General features: G+C 38.5%; 2 protein-coding genes and 1 pseudogene across 7 annotated transcripts; 1 reads left to right on the top strand and 2 right to left on the bottom strand.

The window, feature by feature from the left end:
• The first annotated feature begins 1,515 nt into the window (after nucleotides 1-1,515).
• LOC137959808 (uncharacterized) lies at nucleotides 1,516-3,519 on the top strand. Of its 6 annotated transcripts, none has more exons than XM_068807171.1 (7): nucleotides 1,516-1,605; nucleotides 1,924-2,055; nucleotides 2,164-2,226; nucleotides 2,333-2,390; nucleotides 2,483-2,614; nucleotides 2,865-3,032; nucleotides 3,102-3,519. In XM_068807171.1, the coding sequence occupies exons 2-7, from the start codon at nucleotides 1,988-1,990 to the stop codon at nucleotides 3,150-3,152; spliced, it is 540 nt and encodes a 179-aa protein (XP_068663272.1). In that variant the 5' UTR covers nucleotides 1,516-1,605; nucleotides 1,924-1,987; the 3' UTR covers nucleotides 3,153-3,519. The 6 variants fall into 6 exon arrangements, with proteins under 6 accessions (XP_068663272.1, XP_068663275.1, XP_068663270.1 ...); XM_068807174.1 differs by having other exon boundaries at nucleotides 1,522-1,605; nucleotides 1,892-2,055; nucleotides 2,167-2,226; XM_068807169.1 differs by having other exon boundaries at nucleotides 1,522-1,605; nucleotides 1,892-2,055.
• Nucleotides 3,520-3,528: 9 nt separating this feature from the next.
• Nucleotides 3,529-11,050, bottom strand: LOC137959809 (protein translocase subunit SecA, chloroplastic-like; annotated as a pseudogene).
• Nucleotides 11,051-11,673: 623 nt separating this feature from the next.
• Nucleotides 11,674-17,514, bottom strand: LOC137958896 (protein transport protein SEC23 A-like). Its single transcript, XM_068806097.1, has 5 exons — nucleotides 16,375-17,514; nucleotides 14,141-15,961; nucleotides 12,759-12,875; nucleotides 12,415-12,486; nucleotides 11,674-12,137 (listed from the first exon to the last, which is right to left on the bottom strand). Exons 1-5 carry the CDS (start codon nucleotides 16,825-16,827, stop codon nucleotides 12,000-12,002), a joined length of 2,601 nt encoding a protein of 866 aa, XP_068662198.1. The 5' UTR covers nucleotides 16,828-17,514; the 3' UTR covers nucleotides 11,674-11,999.
• Between the last annotated feature and the right edge of the window lie 1,114 nt (nucleotides 17,515-18,628).

The raw sequence follows: 18,628 nt of genomic DNA, 5'->3' as shown, positions 1-18,628 counted from the left end.
AAACTTATATTCTAGAAAAAACTAGAAATTTTTTTCCTATAATACATATTTCCAAAAAAAACTTTAAAAAAAATCCTATTACTATTAATGACTTATTAGAAAATTACAAGAAATATTTTAAATTTTTTTTAGAAAAGTTAAATGGACCTCTTATTGCCTCTTCTAAGGAAATAAATAAAAATTAATAATCAATCTAATATATTACTATACTTATCGATAAATTTTTAATCGAATAAAATGTCAAACACAAAATTGCAATAAAAATTACCTCATGCTAAAAGTATTACGGTATCAACTGTCAAATACTTATTAAAAAAAATTTTATACAATTTTCTAGCCCATCTTGGTAGGAAAATCTTACTTAGAAAATTATATGATTTTTTAATAAAATTTTCAATTAGAAAAATATTTACAAAAACATGACACACTAATAGTCCCTTAAAACTTATTTTTACTTGGGGGGCGGGAATGAACAAGTATTCCGCCAAGACGACGCGGAGGAAGGGGGTTACGGCGCCGATGTCGTTGGAGATGACAATGGAAACAGAAGCGAATGTGAGGGGAGGATGAAATCAAACGACCGGCGACAGAGACGACCAACGAGCAGTTGTCGATGACAACAAGAGCGGACAGGAGGGGCTCAACAGTGATGAGGGGAGGTAGATTTTTTCCCCCCTCCCGACTTAGCTCGTTAACAAGCCTACTTGCGAGTCGTCGAGCCAAACCTGGATTCAGTCGAACTCGGCTAGTTAATTTAAATAAGCCGATTCCAGATCTTGAGCTCGGCTTGAGCTCAAGAGATACAGAATCGAACCGAGCTGAGCTCAAGCCGCTCGCAAGCCGGCTCAATTCGAAACCACCCCTACCTCTCCCTTCATGATAAAGAGAGCTCCCCTTGTGAAAGGTGCCGATGGGTTTTGATTAAATTTTGAATTTAGCCTAGTTGGTTCAAGGAGGAATGGAATGGGGTTGACCACTTACCTCATAGTTGGGGACAAGGTCTTTTATTATTTTAAATATATATATATATATAAATTTATATATTTATATTTTAAAATAAAAATTTCATTTAATAAGGGTATTTTAATAAATAAATTTATTCTTATTGCATAAAATTATTTATATTGTGCATAAATAACGATTTTTGGCTTAAAACATGGATATTGAGCTGGTTGGTCTAGTCTAAACTTGAACTAGATTTGGTTAGTTCAGGTCTACTAGTATACATATACTAGCAGTGTATTGATCCTCGAATTACATAGAAAGGATAAATTAGACCCATTTACATGGAGAAATAAGTTCTATTCATTCTCTCGATATGATTAGAGTGAACTAACCTCATTGTTAATACATATATTAGCAAATTAGATCCATTTACGCGGAGAAACAAGTTATATTCATTCTCTCAGTATGATTAGAGTGGACTAACCCTATTACTAATACATGTATTAACAAATTTGTATTTGAGTAAAGTGAATCACCGGCGGAAAGAGAAAGTGAATATGAATTTTAGTAATTTGAAGTGCACTTGCTAAATCGGAGCGTCGGCGCATGTCTGGACTCTCTTGAAAGCAGAAGAAAGCAGAGGAACGGTAGCTCTAAGAGGTGCATATACAAGCTGCTTAACATCCTTATCTCTGTAATCTTCTTCGGGTTCTCTTACTGGGTGTGGTCGTAGTCTGGGTCGGCGTTTTATGGCTTGCTCTGAGCCTTGCATACCTTATGATTGACAAAATTTTGTACAGAGAATTCGTAATGCGACCTTTGATATTTATCTGATTTCTTACTTATTTAGAGGACCCCATGGGTTGAATTTTTGCTTTGTTTAGTGTTGGAGATGATTTGTTCTGGATTTGAGCTCATGTTAAGTTTTCCCTTTTTCGTTTTTAAGCGAGAGTGAAGTGTCCCATTGCTTCTGCGCAGAGGTGCTCAAGTTGTTGAAGCTACTGCTTCTGTGTAATCTCTTGTGGTGGTGGGTTTCTCAGTAATGGCTAAGAAAAAATCCCGGAAGGTTCTTGAAGCTTCGAAGCTTGGTTCTGCAGTCCAGGAAAACCAGTATGTCTTCACTTTCTCGGTTCTGTTATGGTTTAGATTTGTAAAACTGTCTCTGTTCGTAGCAGCATTGATGGTTTCCTAATACGTCTCTTGTTTGTTTTCATTAAGTAGCTCAAAGACCGTTCACTATGAAGGAGAGCGCCTTGCCGCTCTGTTGCAAAGACTCTTAGGGTTAGTAGAAAAATACTTGATAATTTTTTGAATCAGCTCCATTCATTGTCATTCTTAATGTTTATACTATGTGCTCTTATCATCTTCTTTATTTTGAACTTGTTAGGGAAATAGAAACGGCAAAACTTAAAAAGGGCTCCCTGCCTGAAAAAATATGGATCAAGGTAACTCCGTTTTCTGTATTATTTTGTCAGATTTTTTTTACTTCTGAAATAACTAAAAAGAACTACGAATGATACAAATTTGCCCTTTATAGCAACAATTTTCAATTGGGGTCAATGATGTCACGCGTATCCTGGAACGAATGCCTCCTGCCGAGAGAGGAGGTTCAGATAAAGAATCTCCTCCTATTCAAATTGGTCAAAAACCACCTTCAGTTCAGCTTCAGGTTAGAACCACCATGATTTTCTTTTTTCATTGTAGCCTATTGTGATTCATCAACACTTTCCTCGGTCATGCCTGCAGTAGAACCAATTGTGCTCTGTTAATATTTAAACACCCACACTGATGGGTATTTAACGCTTATTTCCATGAGCTTGTCCTGTGATTGATGAGTTTCTAACAAAAATAAGAGGTGAGAGTTATCTTTTAATTTGTGTAATTTCTGTATTTGGTGATTTAAAGCTTATTTGGCTCAGGCTGTTCTTTTGGCTTCTGATTGTAATCCAAGATGGCTAACAAAACATCTTCCAAGTTTGGCATCCTCTCGTCAAGTTCCATTGATACTTGTTAAGGATCGCAGAGGAGGTTCCCTGAGATTAGGCGAAGTGGTTAAGATCAAAACAGCTATAGCTCTGGGAGTAAAAGTGAGCTATATTTCCCTCTTCTCCCTGTGCCTGTGTAGAACTTGTTGTAATGTTCTTCTTTCCTTTCAGGCACGCGGAAGTGGAATCAACAAGATCATTGAGCAAATTCTTCAGACGTGAATCAAGATAATATCTAGAATGATTGTAAAATGCGCAATCAAGCATATGTATACAGCATCTGATTTGTTGCTAACTAGCATCCCTCCTGACTGCTGAGAACATCGTGTAGATTGAATGGTAGATCAGAATGGAGTCAAAAATGAAAGTTTGCTGAAAGTCCTGTTACAGATGATCTCTTGCACAGTACATTTCGATATTGAACATTTTGTGTTTGATTAGCTACCTGTGTAATAACTGTAAGAAGAAATAACAGGATTTACAAAGAACTGTGATTTTAAAATCCCATTCCTTTGTGAACTAATAAATGGGAAGAAAAAGAAACCAACAAATCTACTGGATTTTTCCATGGAACTCATCAACAATGTGTAGTTGATTGATTTTTTAACATTTTGTACAACAGGGCATCCCTGCATGATGTGAGAGCATGCTTCTGCTTCTGATCCACTAACTCAACTGGCAAGAAGCCTGCATCCCAATTTCTCAACACTTTTGGTAAAAATTCTATCAGGAAGAAGGGTTTCATTAACTTGGCGAAAGGCCAAAAGCTAAGAAGCCTTTGCCGCTCCGACAGGATCAGTGCTTGAATTGTCACTGCGTCTTTCATCCTTCACCATTACAGGTTGAAACTGCACCAGAAAAATGATACAAGTTGTCAAGAAACAGAGGTTTTTACAGCCACTAAATTCTTGGACCAAAAATTGTTTCAACACAACAATGGCAGGAAAAAAACAAAAGGGAATATAAGGTCAACTGCATATAAGTGAACTTTTAAATTTAGCCATTAGTTTTAGATCTAACAGCTTATATTTTATTCTCTTCCTACATTTTTCCTTTCCTATTTGTTCATGGTTGACGCCCATTTAAGATTCTCTTCCTTTTAAACCGTTTTTTTTCTCTTCTTTGATTCATATAATGGACATAAAGATATTGGATGCTGAAACTGAGTCTAGCCTCCATACCCTCTTGTTGATATTGGCTCAAAGTGCAGTTTAGAGGCAACTTGAAGCTCATAAGGTCCATCAAAACTACTACCCTCAGTCAGACAATACTAATCCAACTTCTCAGGACTCACATTGTTCTTGGCATAAATGAAAGGGAAAAATTCACCACAGTAATAAGGCAGATCGGACACTAACCTGGTAAATAGAATATATAACATTCCTTCTGATTTGGGCCATCATCTCCAAGAAAAGATTGTGTCCCTCGAGCTTGTACTCTATAAGGGGATCACGCTGAGCATATCCCCGCAATCCCACAGCCTGTTGGACAAATTTAAGTGCCTGCAAGTGTTCCTTCCAGAGCCTATCAATGTTACTAAGAATTAGAAATCTTTCAGCTTCCTTCATCAGTCCCGGTGCTTGCTTCTCCACTGTATCCTGAAAAGTATTTGAAAATGAAGAAGCACACAGTGCTAAAATCTTTGTAAAACGTGAAATCAACAAAAAAATGAAACGTACCCTTTTCTCTAGGTATACATCAAGCCCACGAAGACAAAGGTAAACACTCAAGTCTTCGTAGCTTGAACACTTGCTGCTCAACAGCTCTGGTGTCAGGTCATTCAATAGATAGCAATACCTGTCATGAATATCACGGAGTCCACTTTTAGCAATTTATTCCAACATAATGCCTACAGGCCAAGGGGTATATCTTACTGTTGTAGTTTTGAGATGAGTTTCTCAAGATCCCAGCTTTCCCTGGGAGCATCTGAACCAATATTTGCCTGGTCATGGATGAAAATGCATAATTAGAAATATTAATATGGGATCTAACGTATTAATTCTAATGGAGATAAAAAAGTTACTAGAATTGCTGATGCCATGCACCTCTAAAATATCATCCATTGTTAGCTCGGCATATTCTATAAGAAGAGATTGAAGATTGTCAGACTGAAGGGCACGACGCCTTTCAGTGTATATACGGTCTCTTTGGCTGTTCAGGACCTCATCATATTCGAACAACTGCTTTCTGATATCAAATAAATAGTTCTCAACCTTTCTTTGAGCCTCATTTAATGCCTTTGTCAGCATTTGTGACTCAATTGGTAGGTCTTCCACTCTGAAGGCTCTCATCAGACCCTATACATGCATGGTTAAAGATTGATTTATCAAGAATATTCAATATGGCAGGGCAAGTATGCGTACTCAAGTGTTTCTAATGAAGCTCTCACTGAATATCTGGAGTCACCATTGTGGAAGAATATTTTGAATGCAAAAGAAATAAGAACTATATGAAAGAAAAGAACGATGTAAAAAGAGGCCAAGCAAAACCTGAATGCAGTCTCCACCAAAAATCCGGAAAATGTTATCTTCAAGACTGAGGAAGAAGCGAGAACTTCCAGGATCCCCCTGTCTACCGCTACGTCCTCGAAGCTGGAAAACAAAAACACTTTCATTTTTCCACATACGCATTTGCATGAAAGATGATGGCAACAAAACAGTCAATCCAGCAATTTATGAAGATGATAGCCTACTTTGTATGTATGGACAGGATTTTTGGTACCTGGTTGTCTATTCTCCTTGACTCGTGGCGTTCAGTGCCCACTACGTGAAGTCCACCTGCTAACACAACCTGTGAAGAAGAGCAAAAACCAGTTGAATAATGTATTCTTCATCTTGTAACGACAAATCAATGAATACAAAATAAGAATAAAATATAACCTTCTTTTTTTCCTCCTCAGTAAATATTTTATATTCATCAACAATCACTCTGCATGCATTTCGCAGCTTTGCTATGACTTCATCTTGTACTGGCCCCTGAAATAATGGTCCAACACATTTCAGAAACAATATTGCAGTAATGTAATATATTATTCCCCAACCAAGAAGAGGGAAGTGTGGTCCTCTGGACACGGGTTTGGTGACTGAAGGCAAGGGGTGAAAATCCTTGGTTAAAACCCATAAGAGGCAAAAACATTTGAGAACAACTTCTATAACAACCTAGAACAAATTTCACCTTCCCACACGAATATGACAGTCGCTCTTCTACTTCAAGCTCAGTTAATGATCTCTGGCCCCATGTTTTGACAGCTAAATCCACTGCCTCTTCAGCCAATTAAATCTTCTCTTTTGATAATTCACATGAAAATAAACTCTCATTCACCTAAAAGTAACAGAATACATAAGAAATTCTTGAAGTCGAATGAATGCAGGAAATTTAAAAACAACAAATCATGGTCTAACAGAAAGATAACCTTCCAAGACTTCTTTGGTGGCGGTTTCTTCATAGAAACAAAAACCCCTTCAGTCAACTTGACCACCCGATAAAATTTCATCTTGCAAAATCATGTGATGTTATCGTTAACTATACTAAGCAGCATGTACTAAACATCCCTCTTGTTTATAGAGAGCTTTTACCTTGGCATAAGCATTTCACGCAGCTTTAGCCTGACCATAAATTCTGCATTGCCCCCTAGAATGATATCTGTACCACGCCCAGCAATTGTGACTGCCCCAAGACGGCCACTCTGCGCTACAATTTCAGCTTCTCTCTCTACATTCTCTGGTTTTGCATTGAGAACCTTCACATGAAAAATATCAGTCAATGTACAAGAGGATGTTTGCAAATTCATGATAAAATGCCCTCTTCCTGGCTGTTTTACCTCATGGGGAATACCAGCTTCTCGCAATTGACCAGACAAAGAGTCGCTTTGTTCAACACTTGTAGTCCCTACCAGCACAGGCCTGCCTGTCTTATGCATTCTTGAGATCTCAACAGCAACAGCCCTCCATTTCCCAGTAGTTGCCCTAAAGACTACATCTGACTCATCCTGTAACAGTCAGAAAGAACGATCTCTAAGGAAAAAATACATATATATGTAGCCATTTGATTACATTAGAAGAGCCCTGAAATCCCACCTTCCTTATCATGGGCTTGTTTGTAGGTACAATAGTCACTTTAAGCTTATATATGCTCTCAAATTCAGTGCTCTCAGTTGCCGCAGTTCCAGTCATTCCACAAAGTTTTGGGAACTGTATGACAAGACAGAAGTCAACAATTGAAATTTCTGGAGGGAACAGTTAATATTCTTACACTAACAGTAAGGTTTCATGGTTGATGTACCAGGAATAAAAGAAAATAAGAAATTTATATTCCGACCTGGAGAAAGAAGTTCTGGTAACTAATTGAAGCGAGTGTAACAGTCTCATTTTGGATTGGCAAGCCCTCTTTTGCTTCAACTGCCTGGTGAAGTTCATCACTCCATCTCCTACCCTGCCAATACACTTACTTAAAACACATTCTTCCTGTCATGTAAAATAGGAGTAAAAGCCTAGAATGCCCACTTATACAGAGAGTAGGTCGCATAAAGTCTTTATTATTAAGAAGTGATACACTACCTGCATGACCCGACCAGTAAACTCATCCACAATTAAGACCTCCTTCCCCCGGACAATGTAGTTAACATCTCTAAGAAAGAGTTCCTTTGCTTTTACTGCATTTAGAACATACAAGGCCCATCGTTCTCGAGGATCATACAAGTCCTTTACATCCAAAATTTGTTCAGCATCTTCATAACCTTGTTCTGTGAGTAATATGGTTTTCTGCTTCTCATCGACCTGGTCAGAAGATCAATAATGAATACTCTTTTTAGGAAGAATGGCGCTTTGGTTTCTGAAAATAGTCTTATCTCTTACTGTGTAATGTATATCTCATTCAAAAGCTTGAGCAATCTTTGCAGCTTTATAGTACCGATCACTAGGTTTTTCTGCTGGCCCAGAGATGATGAGAGGAGTTCTCGCTTCATCAATGAGAATTGAATCTACCTCATCAATCACACAGTAATTGAAAGTCATCAAGACAAGCTCATCTACACTCTGTAAGCATTGAAGAGAAGGAGCAAATTTTATCAGGGTTCTTCAATATCATGCAAAAAAAGTAAATGATTAAAGAGGACAAAAAAACTCTACAAGAAGTACTCAAAAGGCATAGAAAAAAATTACTTTCCGTGGCAAGATTATCTCTCAGGTAGTCCAAGCCAAGCTCACTATTTGTGACATACGTTATGTCACATGCATAATTTTCTCTCCTCTGCTCACTCATCATATTCTCTGGAGATACATGTACAAGCATCAGTCCATTTCCCATAACATCAATACAGGCAGAGAAAAGAGAACCAATGAAAAGAATGAATTCTGAAGAAGCAAATAAGAATTGAACACATACTATGTAAAAATCAAGATTTGGGTAAGGAAGAGAGGAAAATTCGAGAAAAAGAGGAAGGAGAAGGAGATTTTTCTGAAGAGTGCTTCGTTGGAAATCGTGCACAAATTCCCAGAACTCTTAAATAACTGTTTTGAGTTAAAATTACAAAAATGCCCCTATACACTTAATAAACCTCAAACTCCTTTTATCTTCCTAACTATACATCCTATGTACATGAAAATTTAACCACTGACATAATTTAACATGTAGAATAAGATTACATAAATAAAATTACCACTGAAGTGGTAAAATGACCAAAAATCCCTGGATGTATTTTCTAACATATTATTTAGATGAAACTTCACCCATAGCAAAGTGAAAAACCTCGAGATTTCAGCCAGCAGTAATTTGGAAATTTTAGTTAAAAAAGATTAAGTAATAATCGCTCACAATGGCAAAAACTGAGTAAAAATATCCACTTTTTTTATTTTTATTGGAACACAAACATTCATTATAGTGAACATCAATCCTATTACTAGTCATTCATAACTTTTTTTTTGAATGTTGATTACACATGCACACACACCATATTACCCCTGGTGAGACTTGAACCCAAGACCTCGGACTGAAAACCCCCCATGTGACCACTGAGTTAAACGCCCCCATGTGACCACTGAGTTAAACGCCCAAGTCACTAGTCATTCTTAACTTGGTAACTTCTAATGTTGCAGTTTCTTTATCTTCCATATATTGTACAGTTGTAGGTATGAAAATGATTAAGTTCCAGGTAAAAAAATATATTGATTCTCTACAGTAAAATATGAAACAAAAACACAAGATGTTACATCAACCACTAAGTGAAGAGTTGATTAAATCCAAGGACCAATGATATATGGGGAAGGTCTGTGTCTATTATTACTTACTCTAAGCTTTACAGCTTCGACAGAATCATTAGAACAGTGAAAAACAAATGTCCAACTAGATTCATGGAAAGCTAGTAAAGCCCCGTCTGATTTTCATGACAAAACTTTAATATGCCAATTTTTGAAATTGTCAACTCTCATGGAGTCTAAAAGAGAGCTATATTCAAATTAAGATACCAAAAGCATCCCCAAACTAATAAAACTAAAGGAATTATAAAAGACATAAAAAGATGATTGGACATACGTTGGATTAGGCCAACCTTCAAACCCAGAAACCGTGGAACCTGACCAACCCACTCAAAATCACGACGAGCTAGATAATCATTAACAGTAACAATGTGGACACCTTTTCCACTTAGTGCATTCAAATATGCAGGTAAGATGGCTACAAGTGTCTTTCCTTCTCCTGTCCTCATCTCAGCGATCTCCCCTTTCTGAAGCACAATGCCACCTGTACAAGAAAAAAGCATAGTGACTAATTTACATGTAGGAGAACAATGTTAAAGTCAATCAGAAATTGATTTTTTAAATATGAATTTCATCGGTTCAATATCCCTGTTGAGGAACCAGTACAAATGGAAGGTATACCTATGAGTTGGACATCAAAAGGACGAAGACCCAAGACTCTTTTAGAACCCTCCCTTACAACTGCAAATGCTTCCTGCCAATAAAGTCCTAAATTTGGTAAAGATCATGGCTTGATTGCTCTTCCAAAGAAAGGCAACAACCATTAGCAATTGAAGCTACCAAATCGAACACAAGTAAAAGCTTCAAGAGGGCACTCCCACACAGAACCAGATTATAAAAATAATAACAGCAAAAGCAATAATAATAGTTCTATGCAGAACATAATAGCAGTATATCACTCCCAATGAAGCTTGAAAATATCCAGGAAGAACTATTGGATTGATATGGTAAATACGGCTTATAATTTTGTTGGACATTTTAGTCAAAGTAAAATGTCACATAACTCTTCGACGATCTCAAGCAGCCGAACCCAAGTAGAATGCTTTGAAGAAGAAAAAAAGAAGATTGCTTTCAGACAGTCACCAATTACGATAGCATAGTTTCGAGTGAAAGCAGAACCCATGAGTTGTCACATTTAGCCACTAGAAATATCTGCTACTCTGGCAACACTTTGAGGTATTTTTCAAATTTCAAAAAGTGAAAACCACTGTATCAAAGTCTCTCAAATCAACCACAGATACAGCCAAACCAAACCTGACGGGTTCCCCCATAACCAAAGAGAATGAATTGAATCCAACAAAGTTGATAGTGGAAAATTAATAATTCAAATCATACCGGTAAAAGAGAATCAAGGGAGTCTCCTTGCCGAGCCCGCTCCCTGAGCACTGACGTTCGCTCCCTCAATTTTCAATCTGACAACCGTGTTAGTTCAGCTTCCAATCCATTGATCAAACGGACTGCATCCGCATATTGCTTCCTTGTCGATTCTCCGGTGTCACTACCCTTGAAAATCCACCAAGAAAACCACCTAGAGACACCTGCGGACGCAACCGCCGCGCTGTCTGACTGCCAAATTTTGACGCTCGAGCTCCAAAGTTCGGTACTTGACTGCCTTTGTTATTCAAACTGGAGGTAATCCATTCAAGCCTAGCAAAACTTGGGTGAAAGCAACGGAATTTCGTAGAGAACAGCGAAACTGAAGGCGGGTCTTTTACAACAGCAGCTGAAAATGCCAGTGTCGCCATTTTTTGTTGAATTCAATAAATGCGTATCTCCCAGTCGACTGGAACTTCATCCATTAGTCAATATCCCAGCTAAAACAAGTCCTCCTCAATAGTATATCACTGTCAATTTGCGTTTCTGGTCAACTTGTTTTTTTCCTCATGAGCCTTTTCTTCCGTACCACTACTATTACTACTACTTCTTATTCTTTTCCCCCTTGCGGAGTAGTGGTTTTTGTTTCTTATTCTTCATTCCTCTCCCAACAGAGTGTTTTTTGTCGAGAGAAATACAGGAAACGAGAGATACAAGGAAGATAAGGTCTGACCTGCCACTGCAAGCAGTCCCTTGAGTAAGCTACATATTTGCCATTTTGCCCCCAGAAATTTTATATCAATTAACGGCCACGCAAAGCATGGAATTCGGAAAAGGAGACCATGTTTCTGGTTTAACCACTAATTTCTCCCACCGCTTGAGTACATGAGGTATTTGCCCTAATATATGCTTAGTGCGCCCAATTTTTTTTTTTAATATCAAATTTAAATTAAATGACTTAAATTTTATTTTTTATATTTAAAACTTATTATTATTTTATGCATGCATTCATATTGATATTATTTTGATAAATTAACCCTCAAAACCAAGCAGAAGTTCCACATTTCTGACATCCGATAGTAAATCTTAAAATCTTAAACCCTAAATCTTAAACCCTAAACGTCAGTGGGGGTATAAACGAAAGGGAAGAGGAATGAAGATTTTGGGGTGCGTATGAATCTTGGACCTGCAAACAAGATTTTATTTCTCGACTACACCATTTAGAATCAGTGACTAGTATAAGAAAAGAAAACAGATATACTGTGAAAATGGAGTAAGAAAGATACAGGAGAAAAAATGGAAAAAGGAGGAAATTTCCTCCTTTTCCCCTCTCTATATACCGGCATTCAGCTTTGTGAAGGCCATGAAAATCCGATCCAACTGGTCAAGCGGGCCTTCCTGCATGTTCAAATGTATGGAACCTCAGGAAAGACATTTCTAGTCCAACAAAGTATCAAGTGGGAGGATGATATAGCAAAACTCCCCAACATCTTCTCCTCGGCAATTAGCTTGGTTCTGGCGGCACCAGTTTGAGGCAGCGGATCCACTCATAGAAACTAAAATCATCGAAGTGGATGAAACTGCTCTTTAGTCTGGCCCTCTGTTCTGTTGATAAGGTTCGCAGTTGAGGGAACCTTCCTTCCTGCACAGATGAAATTATTGCCCGTCAGGGTATCTCTTTGTTGTGTTTTTGGACTGGAACACTGATCTTTGAAGCCATAAAAATAGAAACGTATGTTGAGAAAGAGAGAGAAGCGTGAACTGGAAAAAAAGACTCTGTGATTGGCCTCTTTAGTGGAACCCATTCACCCCATGTGAATAATCCTATTTAGATGATCAATCACAGCTTCCTATTTCAGAAATCCCCAATTTTGTTCAGAAAATCCTAGAGAGAGAGAGAGAGAGAAAACCACTTGCACCTGCTCATATGGAGGATCTTTGTGTGCAGGAATCAGCCGAGACACAAAGTATCGTGCTTGTGAGCTTCCCTCCTGCAGTAGCATCCAAATTTCTGATTCAGAAAAGAGAAAGAACAACACAAAATAGTTTTTTTGAGCTAAAATATTTTAGCTCTTCGATTTTTTCTTTTTCTAGTTACCAGCAGTACAATGCAACCTGATTATAAGCACTCTTAACTTAAAAGAAATCCACAACCAACAAAACAAAGATAAAAACTAAAGTTGAAGGTGTCATTATGTTGCCTTCATCAATAACCGGAGCATAAAACATAAGAGCTGAAGAAGAGAGGGATAGGAAAACAAACTTTGAATGCAAGGATGCGTGGAGCAGGAAATCGCTGTTCTGTGAGCTCCTCCGCCAATGTCCTGCAAGCTGCTAAAGCAGCCGCACTCTTCCCTTCCTTAGCAGCTAGTTCCATTCCCTGGAATATTTTTTTTTTATTAAGTAATGAAGAAAATATAGGTGAAGGATGTCTTGCAATGTGGCTAATTCAATATGTTTATAAGATATAACTAATGATGAGAGATGAGAAGTAGAATTTTTTATAATAAATCATAGTATGCTTATTATAATAAATTTATAAATAAAAGTCTATTGATAATATTGATTTTAATTGGTAAATAGAAGTCTATCAATAACATTTTTATACTAATAGATATTTTATTTCTTAGGCTTATATATATTTTTAATCATTAAATTTTTTTAAAATTATTATTTTTTATTTTCTTTTCCATTTTCCTTCTGCATCCAAATAAGAAAAACCATGTTTCTCTTTTGTTTTCTCTTTTATTTTCCATGGGCATCCAAACAAGAGAAAAGAAACTTCTTTTCTTTTCTTTTCTTTTCTTTTCTCTTTCTCTTCTTTTTTCCTCACTTTCTGTGTTCTAAACACAGCCTTATGGACCAAACTATAGTTAACAATTTGGCAGACCAAATACTAAGATGTAAAATATATACTTTTCCTAGGATTCCAAAAAAAAAAAAATCGTAACATATTTTTGGATGGGAAAATACAAATAAAATTAGGAAGAGGCAATGCAAAGATGTTAAACAATATAATTTCCAAGAAAAAAAGTAATGTAGTAGAAGATTGCCGTGCTGAATTTATCCACATAAGATTCCAATTCTAATTCATATTTCCTTTCTACCAGGAGACGCACTGTTTTTCCTTTGGGTAATATGCTCACCATGGCATTTCCAAGATATATGGCAGAGGATTCTACAGCATATTGTCACTGACAGGCTTTATTTGAAGGTTACAACATATTTAAGTTTCTAAAATAACAAAAGCTAATTGAGGGACAAACAAAATGGCAAGAGAGAGGAATGAGGAAATTGCCTTATGAGTACAATATTTCAAGTTTCGTGCTCCTAGGTCTTTTAAAGTTTCTACAGTGGCATACTAACACACATACACACACACACACACACAAAAAAAAAAAAGTTAGTGCATATCTCAATCCAAATTGCAACAAACTTAGAACTCGATTGCCACATGTAAACACTACAAAGAAGAAAAAAGTCCTAAATGCATAAGCAGGGCCCACGTGTTCAAAACTAAATTTATGAACTAAAACTTATGTTTTAAAGGAAAATCAATTGGACAAATAAATAAATGGCAAACTAAAACTAAGGTGAGAATTATTAAGTTAAAAAAGGAGTTATTAGGGCCAAGATGAGACATACCAACCAAATGAAGACATCGGTTCCATGGTCAAGTACAACTGCAGCATCAGACTGCATGGCTAGGTCATATGCTGGCAACTCCTCAAAAGTTCCTCCTTCACGATGCATCAAGCAGCGAGGTGCCACCATACGCAGCGACAAGTCAAATGATGCATTTAAGAACAAATTCCTCAAAACAGATCTCTCATCTTCATGGCCCAATATACTTCCTAAAAGTGGGCCTCTTCTAAGATGTAATAAGATCTCTGGTATTGAGGATATTTCCTTGGGGAAATGATAAAGCTTTGATTTGGGCTGTTGGTACCCAAATTTTTGAGCTATATCTTTAACTCTCTCATCAACAGTTAATCTCATATCTCTTGCATCTGAAGCTGTTTGGGCTAGCAAGACAGTTCTCTTAGCTATAAAAACTGCTGCCACTTCTTCCTGGATGCTTTTTAGATATTCAGACAAACTATCCACTGTTGGCAATTTGACAGTAATCACTCTTGAAATGTCTGCCTGATAAACATTTGAATAGCGAGCAACAAATTGAAAATAAACATGATCACCCTTAATATCACTCCCCATTTCCATGGAGAGGGCAAAGCTTTGAGTCCCTTCAACACTTAGCATTTGACAGCAAGTGGAAGTGTCATTTTTTAAAGTTTCATGAGCTTCAGAAGTTGCCTCCTCACCAGGTCCAATGACCCAGGTCACCAGAATGTTGTCTGAACAACGAATCTCAAATAGTCCATGTGAACCAGCTGCCCTTGTTGAGGCTCTCTGCAAGTTTACCCCAAAAGCTTCCCCAAAATCGTCATGAAGAACCAGGACACCGCCTGAGGTTTTTGCAAGGGGCTGTAAAATGGGTACTCTCACTGGGCATGTTCCAGCACAAAGAATATCAACCACTGTATCATGCTGGTGAGCCTCCCGACCCAATTTTTCCATCCACTTTATCGCTGTTTTTTCCATGTATGGATAGTTTGGATGAGAGAACGAATGAGGAACAGAACCTGGCCCATATGTAGTGGGACCACCTGCACAAACCAGGATTCTGCAATTACCTCCTCGCCTTTTGACCACTCCACGCGATGTTTCTGCAGTAGGCCCTTGAATTATGGCAAGGGCTACCTCCACTGCTGTACCAAGGCATCTGTCTCTTGATGCTTCAGGCACTTTCAAACTGTATGGTCTCATTGATGAGAAAATTGAGTGTGCTACTGGAAGTGAAGCATGGAGAGGTGCCAAGTAAATGCCTGTCCCATAAATCAGTGCTCTGAGAGACTCTTGTGTGGGGGATTTGTTTCCTGGGAGCACATCTGCTGATGCCGTGGATCCTTCAGAGAAGTCATAAACTGAAACAGTTCGGCCATAAGATATAATCCCAATTCGCGTAGTTGGAGGAAGAGAGTCAACAAAAGCATGTAAAGAGCTCTGTAAATGCTGAAGATGAGCCTCATCCAAGCACTCATCGATGACCAGAAATATTGGAGCTGACATTCTTGAATCAGTTGATGGAATAAATCCAGGTCTTCGATTTCCTGTTTGAATATAATCCACCATTGGAGAAGTGAGTTCAAGACAGCTATGAAGGTCTTCCCTTCTAGGCACCTCATATTCACCTTCACTGCTGTTTAGATGTTTGCAAATTACACATTGCCACTTCCCTGAGCCAATGATTATGTTGCAATAAAAATTTGCATAGGCTCCACAGTTATTGCAACGATGTGGATCCCGCTGAACTACTTGAGGACCAGGTGCAATCTCCCTTCCTGGAGAAACCAACGCCCCAAATCCCAGACTTGAGACATTTGCTAACTTTTTCTGCTTCAATACCTGTTATGAACAGTCAAAAAATTATGACAAGAGTTCAAACATAAAATACATTAACAAACTCAAATTCAATACAATTCAGGAGGATTATCATAATTATTTTAATTGTTAATGAGAACTAAACCAACAATCTGCATGAATGGTAAACAAATGAGCCTTTTTGCTCTTAAAAGATACTGCTAGAAAGCTAGATACCATTGAATCAAATCAGTGGTTGGGCATGTACTAATATTATAGGCAAATTATATCCCGGAAAGCACCTAGCTGTTAGTCACAACAAGGAATCATAAATATGATGTATATGCTTCCAGATGAATGTTTCATACTAGCCAGTTATTTAAAAAAAATGTATAATATATGTACCCACAAACCAACAAGTTAAAAAGAAAAATATAAAAAACAAGAAGAATGAATACCTTATGAGCAGAGAAGAGTACATAGGGTGCTGCTCCACTCACATTTGACTCCTTCACTTCAGTCAAAGGTTGTGACTGTAATTCAGCTGATCCATTGGAATATAGTGGAGGTGAAGATGTGGGCAAAGACAAGGGTGAGTGAAAAGATATTGGCTGAGGAGTAGTAGGAGAAGTTCGGAAGGAGGGTGGCCTGAGTGGTGAAGAGAACATTGGTGGCCCTGGGGGAGTACTGAACAGTGAGGCAGGAGTTCCTTTCTTTCCATTGGGAGGGGTTGACGAGTTAGGGGCTGATGTTGAAGTTGGCGGATGAGGGCCCTGAGGGGAAAATCTGGAAGCAACAGGAGAAGAAAAGGGAGGTGGAGTAGGCCTTTTCTCGGGAAGAGGGGTTGGAGTGATTGGAGGAGTGACAGTAACAGTATATCCAGGAGGGGGTGGGGGTGGAGGTGAAGCCATCGGTTGCCAGTTGAAGCTAAAAAGAAATCGAAGCCTACAATATAAACCCAATTACCCAAACTCCCCTACAAGTTCATCTGAAGGGATTGTCCAACACCCAAAGCACTGGACTCGAAAAACTTTCACAGCCAAACCACCAAGTATAAAAGGCCATTAAAAACCAATAATCCGTCACCGGTTCTCAAGCATACTCTTTCAAGCTCGAGAAACCCGCAGGCAGGCACGTATTGCTTATAAAAACTTGCAAGAAATCAATCCAAAACGCAAGACCTAAAAACCCCACTTCTGAGCAGCGACAGTCCCACACAGACACAAAATAACATCAATGCGAAAGAAATAAAATTTGATCAATCCAATCATCCTCAAAGCGAGAAATTCAGCTAAGATCTCCATGTTAACGTCTCCAGTAACATCAACGGATTCAAACTAACCAATTTCAAGAAGCGAAATTTGATAAAGTTACTCAAATTTCACTGAAGAGGGCACATGCTACGATATAGGGGTCAACTGAGTTTGGGTCGATAACACTGCACCACAGTTTCCGCAATGCAGCAAAGGAACGAAATCCAGAACGATATATAATTCGACAAGATGAGAGAGGAATTGAACATAACTGTGTTGGATTATTTCTTCATCATCTGGTACAGATTGATGTGAACGCGCGTACCTGGTTGACGAGAAAGTTCAGAAATTAACGCAATCGGAAGACAAAAAATGACGCTATCATGCTCTCCCCCGCGCTGTCACTGTGGAGAAACGGAACAGAGTATGGGCTTTCCCAGGCTTTGATTGATGGCCAAGATATCATTCAGATTGGAATGGGTTAAAAATTAGGCCCATGTTCATTCGCACTTGGTCTTCCTATATACAGAATGGGTCAGGATCCACACACGACCATTCTAAAATGGGCAAGTATCCATTGAAATGGGCCGAGTCCAGACACTTGCCATATCCACCGACTAGCAAATCCCAGGTCGGGTCTCCAGCCTGATTTCAGTATCTAAGCTGTTGTGCTCTCTCGAACCAGGCTCTTGACGACTGATTACCGCTGTGCCATTCTTCACTGGTTTTTTCACCTAAACACAAAAAAAAAAAACAGTGAAAGAGAACAGCCAACAGGAGACCCGTGAAGACCGGAAGTCTCTCTCCCTTTGTCACTCTACTCCCCAAGGTCAGTTGGAGCTATCATCTTCCTTTCATGTTCATGGGTACTCCAGAGCTCTCACAATTCGCTTCTGGAGTTTTGCTGACAACCTGTGTTCTTTGTCATCAGAATACAAGACTAGTTTGAAAGATTATAATTTATAAACGTAAAGTTACACTTTTGATTCTGATTTTCCCTTCTAAAGTCTCGACAATTTGGATAATCTTCCTACCCCAGATGTGGAGAAGGCCGCTCCAGTTTCAGAACCAGCTTCACGTCCTTGGGAAACATAAAAATGAGCCCCACCGAGAGTTCCCCCAAACACTTCAGCGACCGCAGCTCTCACATAATGTGCCACTGTAATCTACGCAGAAGTGGTTGGAGGAACTCCGGGTGAGACCCGTATCAGTGTTACTTCTCCCAAATCCTTTTCATGCAGTGGCATGCACTCATGATTCTTTGTGTGACTAAGAATTCAAACGCCGGTGATCCCAATGGAGTCTGTTGGGTGAGACTCAGAGTTCCCCCAAACACTTCAGCAGACTCTAGGGAGAGTGCAGACCAGGTTTCTGATGAAATGATTGGAAGAACACCAAGTGACAACCAACTTTGATTGGGCTCTCACAGTGCTCGGTTGAAATGCTACCATCCCATATC

The sequence above is a fragment of the Aristolochia californica genome, unplaced genomic scaffold (assembly GCF_029961685.1).
Source record: "Aristolochia californica isolate CCGP_79_NKW_82.1479 unplaced genomic scaffold, dmAriCali1.0.hap1 SCAF_3, whole genome shotgun sequence".
NCBI classification, from domain to species: Eukaryota; Viridiplantae; Streptophyta; class Magnoliopsida; order Piperales; family Aristolochiaceae; genus Aristolochia; species Aristolochia californica.
The sequence above is the reverse complement of the archived record's forward strand: the minus strand, read 5'-3'. Positions and strand labels throughout refer to the sequence as shown.

Bases quoted from the DNA above. Each gene is read 5' to 3' on its own strand.
- LOC137958896 (XM_068806097.1), bottom strand. From the start codon at position 16,827: ATGGCTTCACCTCCACCCCCACCCCCTCCTGGATATACTGTTACTGTC. The intron at 12,876-14,140 runs GTATGTCTCATC...AAAATATTCCAG, and splicing joins CCGATGTCTTCATTTGGTTG to GGAATGGAACTAGCTGCTAA. The intron at 12,487-12,758 runs GTTTGTTTTCCT...ATGCTACTGCAG, and splicing joins CACGCATCCTTGCATTCAAA to GAGGGAAGCTCACAAGCACG.
- LOC137959808 (XM_068807171.1), top strand. From the start codon at position 1,988: ATGGCTAAGAAAAAATCCCGGAAGGTTCTTGAAGCTTCGAAGCTTGGT. The intron at 2,227-2,332 runs GTTAGTAGAAAA...TGAACTTGTTAG, and splicing joins CTGTTGCAAAGACTCTTAGG to GGAAATAGAAACGGCAAAAC. The intron at 2,615-2,864 runs GTTAGAACCACC...TATTTGGCTCAG, and splicing joins CACCTTCAGTTCAGCTTCAG to GCTGTTCTTTTGGCTTCTGA.